This window comes from Penaeus vannamei, chromosome 1 (genome assembly GCF_042767895.1).
Source record: "Penaeus vannamei isolate JL-2024 chromosome 1, ASM4276789v1, whole genome shotgun sequence".
NCBI classification, from domain to species: domain Eukaryota; kingdom Metazoa; phylum Arthropoda; class Malacostraca; order Decapoda; family Penaeidae; genus Penaeus; species Penaeus vannamei.
In genome coordinates, this window is record NC_091549.1 from 11,578,915 (window position 1) to 11,586,414 (window position 7,500).

At 36.4% G+C, this 7,500-nt stretch overlaps 1 protein-coding gene across 11 annotated transcripts in view; it reads right to left on the bottom strand.

The window, feature by feature from the left end:
• Positions 1 to 7,500, bottom strand: part of metro (membrane palmitoylated protein 7-like protein metro) — a 27,017-nt gene that overhangs the window by 675 nt on the left and 18,842 nt on the right. For 8 of the 11 annotated variants that reach the window (XM_070141951.1, XM_070141693.1, XM_027379985.2 and 5 more), the window contains 6 exons: positions 6,399 to 6,595; positions 5,126 to 5,241; positions 4,666 to 4,920; positions 4,260 to 4,462; positions 3,686 to 3,826; positions 1 to 2,471 (listed from right to left, as the gene is read on the bottom strand). The exon at positions 1 to 2,471 is cut by the window's left edge and continues 675 nt beyond it. In XM_070141951.1, the coding sequence (XP_069998052.1) occupies positions 2,295 to 2,471; positions 3,686 to 3,826; positions 4,260 to 4,462; positions 4,666 to 4,920; positions 5,126 to 5,241; positions 6,399 to 6,595 (1,089 nt within the window). In that variant the 3' untranslated portion in view covers positions 1 to 2,294. The remainder of the gene's footprint in view (positions 2,472 to 3,685; positions 3,827 to 4,259; positions 4,463 to 4,665; positions 4,921 to 5,125; positions 5,242 to 6,398; positions 6,596 to 7,500) is intronic. The other 3 variants (XM_070141889.1, XM_070142272.1, XM_027379984.2) reach the window with 1 other exon arrangement.

Here is a 7,500-nt window from a genome sequence, read left to right on the forward strand (position 1 = left end):
ATATCTATGCAATGATTGCACATAAGCTCCTACGGTTTTATTTAGCACAGGTACTCAGTAACTTAATTTAATTAATTTATTTCATGGAATCAAGTCTTAGTTTTAATCACTTAATCAAGTCTCCGTTTTAGGCCACTTGTCTTTACATTTTGGACCAAACCGAAGACTTCTCCTATCTCATACTGACTCAACATGGATAAATGAATGGAGAGAAGTAATGAATCAATAAAAAGAATGGTTAATGGTCACAATACCTAAGTACATTTCTACTACTTACAAAATGTAATTGTATAATTTTAACTTATGTCTTTGCAATAAATTATAAGAAAAAATAACTGCATTTCTGATAAAAGTATCAAACCCCATGCCATTAAAGTGTAAACATGCAGAGCAGTAACATGGATTTTCTTAGAAAAAAAGAAGGGTGGAAGAACTTGTCAGGACAAAACATCTGGCAAAATTTCAGTCCCTACAACTTAGAAAAGAAAATACAACCATGAAGTCACTTAAGTGCCCTTATAACTAGAACATTTTCCTAGTGTGGTCATGCATGAACTCTTTTTAACTGGTAGTGAATCCATGTATTAATTTGTGTAGGCCTATCTTCCTCATCATTCATTCTAATATCTTCTTATTTTGATACACTGACTATTTATGATATTCATGCTAAAATTCAGTTTTATATGTACCTATCTGAATGATTACCAAAAAGGAATTTCTTAATACTAACCTCTTTTAAAAAGGCCATAATCAGCATTGAAACAAAGAGAAATACCACAACCATTAAAGCAATTGCACATTTACATGCCCATTATTTGTTTCTTTCCTTCACAAGATGTGGTGAATATGTTCCCAAACCCATTATGGCTTAAGTTATGACATCAAACGAAGACTCAACAGCCCTCCATTCAAGACTAGATCACTGAACTAGGAATGTGTATTGCTGACAAGTTTTGCATCTACTCTCATCCAACATCAACTGCTCAAGCTGTTGTTAAACCTATTCTCACCTATATTTATGGCAGTATAGAAACATACAACAGTAACTATATAAAAGGTGTTTGTAACTATTATAAAAACTCTGTACCAAATAACCATCATTATATCTGGTACTCCACTGAGGCTGGGCTCTGCTATGCACAACATGGGGCATTTGTATTACTTCTACACAAGAATGCTCGCACCACGTGATGTCCCTTGTGCTACACCATCATTCACACAGTTCTTGTTCACACTTCTCTTTTCTCCTCATTTGTACATGAGACATAGTAAGTGTTTTGCATGGAGCAGTGTGAGAAAATGTTTCACAAGAATCGAGGTATCTAAGGACTTTCTCAATAAATAATGACAAAACAAATTATGACAATAAATAATGAAAGTAGCTGCAGCCATACTGGGCACAGTTCGACATGCTTTGAACTGAAAAAGTTGTTTACTTACTTATAAGGTTGCATGCACACCTCTATATAAGTCAATATTAGTTAGTAAGTAGGTATGAGGCACAAGAGATATTTAGGAAGTCCACTGAAACAGATCCTTGAAGATTTATAGGAGAAAGTGGGAGATTAAACAGTTCACAAAGCCAAACATTTTTACAATCTTGCTTTGGTAAAGTTTGTGATGACAGTTTAATAAGTTACACCAAGATAGTCACACTAGATTTTTGCAGTATGATGGTAGAAATACATAACTCTGCCTAAGAAGTGATGTCTACCATTTTCTTTTGGCTGAAATGCAGGGATTAACACTACAGGTTAACACCCAGTGGTTTCATTTTAAACAATGACTAGCTGCCTCCTCCACTGGTAGTAATAGCACACAAGAAGTGTGGTTACCTGCACCAAAATGCCATGTGATTGTTCACCTGCTATGTATTACAAGAAAGGCTAGTAACCTTGTGGGAAAACACAAAATCTTGCATAACACCATAAAGGTATATCGAGCCTCATAAGAGCAGCTTTTGAAACCTCAAAGAAATTTTCCAGTAAATATACACGAACTGTTATCTTGCCTATCCTTGGATACAGTCTAAATCCTCCTAATAACAACAATTATTACTTTTTCATGGTCCTAAAACTTTTTTTTTCTGAAAAAAGGCACAAAACAAAACTAAAGGCAGGTGTGTTGGCACTGTCATGTCCAGCACTTCACATGGATATTAACACTTCAAGAAACCACTGTTCTAAAGCGTAATGCATGAAGAATATGACTTATTGCTGCACTACTTTAAAAAAAGAAGGAGGGGAAAAAAACAATGAAATCATGACGGAAAAAAAAAAATGATTGCACTAGAATTATTGCACCCAGGATGCAGGCACCCACAGTGGTTCAGTCTCCACCCTATTTACAGCAGCCACCAAGAGCTCAAACGCTGAGGACAAATCGTCGTTGACAATAACCTCATCAAACCAGTGCGAGTAGTGGAACTCAATTCTTGCATCCGCTTTCAGCATATCTTTGAACTCATCCTCCTGAAAAGGTAAAAAAAATTCTCTTGATGAACACAGTATTTTTAACCCATTGGTACCAGGATAGCAAACATACATGCCATGTCCACTGTGTTTGCTTATCAATTGAGTTTACACATAGGCATTGCTAACTAGTTCTACTCTTCTCACCTGTGCTCTTTTCCAAGATTAAAAAAAAAATTCTCTCTGCTATTAATCCATTGGATCCGGTTGCGTCACAGAAATCACGGTGCCGAAAACAAGGGGCTGTGGGACTATATAAGTAACCAACAAGCAGCACGTAGGCTAGGCACAGACAAACACCCATGAACAGTGAAAATGTATTATTTGGCTATTTGTGCCATATATCTCATTTTTCTGTAATTTTCAATTTTATGTGATGCAACCTGCACAGGCGGTCACAGCAGCCAGGAATATGGCACGCAGCATGGAAATGGCATCCTCCATGGAGCCAGTGCTCTTCTAGCTACTGCTTACACACTCTCATTCCAAATTCATTTATCAATGGGAATAATGCTAGAGCCCTATTCTAAGTGCCAAATGAGTCAAATCACACTCAAAGAGGTTTGTGCACTAATGGCGAGTCTTTTCTGTCACCCTGGCCTTTGCTCATGACAGTAAGTTTGCATCAACTGGGCTGTGGCTATTTTAACCAATAATGGCATGTTCACATAACCCACCCCTTGACTAGAAGTTTTTCCATGACATGACCATAACATCATCTGGGTCCATGGGATTAATAAATGCTAATATCATTATAATGATAATAACTTCAATACTAACAATAACTATATTGATATTAGTAGGAAAAAAATTCTAAAAACACAAGGAAAGGGGACATCAAGTAAGGTTTCATAAGCCTACTAATTGGCTCCTTGGTGGCTGAGCACTTGTGGACCCAAGTTCACAAAAAGGAGCAACAGTCAACAGTATCCAGCATCAATGGTTCAAAATATCATTCACCATATAAAAACAGTTCTACAGATTTAAGCATTACTGTAAATAATCATGAAGTTAATATACTTACTTGACATCTCAACTATGCCATTTTCTTTGATAAAATTTAGAAGAAAATCTACTTACTTACAACATATAAATAGCCTGGAAAAAAATCTAATACAAACAATGAAAAATTAATACTCAAACACAATACCATGTAAGATGGATTGATACATCTCTCTTGCAATTGCATTAAAAAAAATGGACTGAGCACTTACAGTAAATCCTCTGGAGTTATTTTCATCAAAGGTCGACCTTGCATGTGCTGCCTCTCTGGTCTCCTTGAGCACGGCCAGGGTTGGGGGCTTCACATATATCACGTAGGGTTTGAACTCTGCAGTTCTCAGGTACTTAAGGGCCTGTCAAAACATCATGATATTTCAGACCAAAGGGGAAACAATCAATGTATTAAAAAACGGTTAATGGCTTTAAGAAAATGAATGCTACTTGAAAAAACAAATTTCTATACATAAAAAATTACTAGTTTTGAAAAGCATGTGTGAAGGGCAACTTCCTCATCAAAACCCTCTTCTTTTTTTTCATTTGCCTGACACCTATTGGGCATATTTATATTGAGAAAGTCCTAAACTTTAAAAAATCAAAAAGATACTTTATAATTACATTGCATTTAATGGCTGTAATTCACATGGAAAAGAATAAATAAATAAAACAAATAAACCAATAAAAACAAAAAATACAATGTCTAAGAGATACAAAATACATGAAAATAATATCCGAAATTATAAAATTCAAACCCTTTCGCTTCCTTGAGAGGGCATAGTAACCACTTACCTGGTAATGAGGTGTGACTATAACTACATATCCAGCATTGATCATCGACTTGAGGGTGATCGAAGAGGTGCCATACAAGTGTCCCTTGAATTCCCCATGCTCTACCAGCGTTCCATTGGCTGCCTCTTCCTCTAGCTCTTCTCGCGACACAAACTGGTAGTCACGATTGTTTACCTCACCAGGTCGAGGTGGTCGTGAAGTCACTGAAAGAAAGGAATAACAAAATGACTGACATAAAATTACAGGTACTTCTGAGAAAGTCTTCAAGGTCATGCCCTCTAACTACTGTGGACGACCATTTAAGGCAGCGTGCTGACCTTGCCACACCCCATTCACACACTGCTTGCACATATTAGGTACTATTGTGACCATGGCTATAAGAGGCCATTCATGAACTTCTACTCACTTGGGACTGGGGTGCGGAACTTGTCGGGGTCCAGTGCCAAAAGTCTTCTCTTCAACTCATTCCGCCCCACTCCAGGCGGACCAATGAGAACTACTGGTCGAGGGAGGCCTGGTCGAGGATAAAGGCGGGCAACTTCTTCGTAGGTAGCAACCTCTTCCCGATCGAAGTCCTCACTCTCCGAGGCATCGTAGATGATCTTTTTTATTTTTGGTGAAGGTCTGCAACTTGGTGACTTGGGAAGGATGCATCCTGCAACTAAGATCTTATTAGTCCAAAGAAAACACATGTTCATACATTAAAAAAGTTATATTGACATTTGGAATCCAGACCCTGTACACAGCCAGGACATTAAGAGACACTTCACATAAATGATTAAGCCTATGCATTAATTCATCAAATCAAATAGATCTTATTTATATATAAAATTATCAAATCGGTTACAGCAGAAAGGTAAACTAACTTTGACCATTGGCTGCCTGTTCTTGGCGGTGGGCTAAGATGCGTCTCTCCTGTAACTGTCTTGAGGGAATCAGTCCAGCACGCATATTGCGGTCTCCCTCACGGCGAGCTTGCCACCTTGAATAAACAAATTATAGATATCCACGTGTTTTCTCTGATTAAATTAATATAATTCATCTATGCACCTCTAGTCGTTTTCTTTCTGCTTTATCGGTCAGCCAATACTTTCTACATTTTGCAAATCATCATTTATCAACTGCTGAAGATACGCCATTATATGCATTGAATATCTGACAAAGTTAATTAGATTTAAGGATTTACTTCTCATTAATAATATGTAACAAATATTCTTAATTTAACACAATAAATATGTATTTTTATTTGCTTTCCCCCCCCACCAGTCTGCATTCACAGCCAGAACCCTTTCATACTAAGTGTATAATTGGTGTACAGATGCATCCACTGTTATCTGCTTCTACTATGAGTAGACAGGGCCTAATATATACACTATACATCAGAAACTGTACAAAATTCTTGTACTGATACCTGTCCCAACAGGACTCCAAAGCAAAAATCCCATACTCAATTTCATGTAATTCTGTTTAAGGAATTATTAAGAAATCCCAAATATTTACCAGTGTCATGAATCTCTTGGTAAAAGATCCTTAACTACCATACTAAAAATAACTGACATGTTAATGGTATGCATTACAAAGCATATGAGAAATTATGATGTTCTTGGCTGGCAGAAGTATTCTAATATACTTCCCTCTTACAAGGTAGCCTTCAACAGTTTGTTTGATTTATCCAGTATCTGAAACCTACTATATACAAATGAAAAATAAAAAAATAAATCTTTAAAACTAATTATCAAACTGGCAATATATAAAATCATTCTCCACAGTTTCATTTTACCTTGTATCCATTGCATAATAAAAATTTCATCGCGTAGCTACTATATCAGTTGAAAGGCAGCCAATTTAAAGTATCAAGGAAGCACAATATGCATTCCCATATTAGTATTAGTTTAGTTAGGCACATGTTTATCAATAATCCATTTAGTAATAGGGAATATAGTGTCTAATCAACATGCCAGTTCATTTCCTATACCTACAGTGTTCAGGAACTATTGACCAATTACTAAAAATTAAGACATAATTTCTACTAGGGTACCTTTTGTTTCATGGAGAATAGTAACACAAAATTAATGTTAAATAAACATGAAAATCTATTCTCCACAGAAGTATTAGCACTTTCCACACAGTTCTACTTACCAGTAAGGATCCTCTTGTGTAACTATATGAAGGATGTCAGATTTTTTGAAAGGCAAACCAGCCTCCTTGCACGGTATGTGCTTGTCATCTTTGGGGTCATAATTAAAGTGGGCACGGACACGCACTTTACTCTCTCGCAGGTAGGCTGCACTGCCTGCTGGGAGCAACTTGAAGGTGATAGTCCCCTGTGCTTGCATCTGCAGGTGGGAAAATACAAGGTTGCGTAGTTCATATTGATTCTGATATATTCTTTTACATATATAAACTTATACCTTACCTGTTTACAAATATACTTACCTACTTTATTACCACATAGACTTCCTTCTTTCATTATCAATTTATGAATTAATTAATCTTTTAGCTTTTCTTTCTTTTCCTTCTTTTCATAATGCCATAAAGTGATACTAATAAACTTATACTAAAAGAATAAATATACTCCTAAATCAAAATATCTTGAGAATATATAAACATCAGATTGAAAGTTAAAGCATTGTTGACTTCAATGAATAATGAAGGGAATAGAGTTAGTATAATGCATACTAAACTTTAACATTGTGATTAATTCATTCCATTAACTCATCTGGAAAACTTATAATTTGGTGATAACAGGTTTTCTCTGTGCCAGGAAATGTGCAGTCAGGTACTAAGGTGAAACATTAGAAATTTGGGAAACATATATTTACCCTCTCTCTAACATTCTGGCTGCAGCATACATGATCTTTCAGGACATGAGGCTAAAAGAAATTCAAGCCTACTTTGAGGCATTGAACCTCCTCTATGATCACTGTTTAATGCTCATAACAGATCAAGTTTGACCACGCACAGAATGGATACTGGCTACATGGCACATAGGACCAACTCATCATGACAAGAATAGATGCTATTTGGTAAAAAAGAGTCAACCCAATGCTGACTGGTGCTTTGTGTGGCATACTGAATTGTGTATAACTTCCCCATCCTGTACTATTTGGCTGCAGCATTTAAAATTTTCAAGTGAATGAGCCTAAAAAATGACCTTAAGCCTATGCTTCTGGGTCTGTAATGCCTCAATTATTGCAGCAATGGACAAACAAGTGTACAATGTATAGCATGGAAGCCTTGA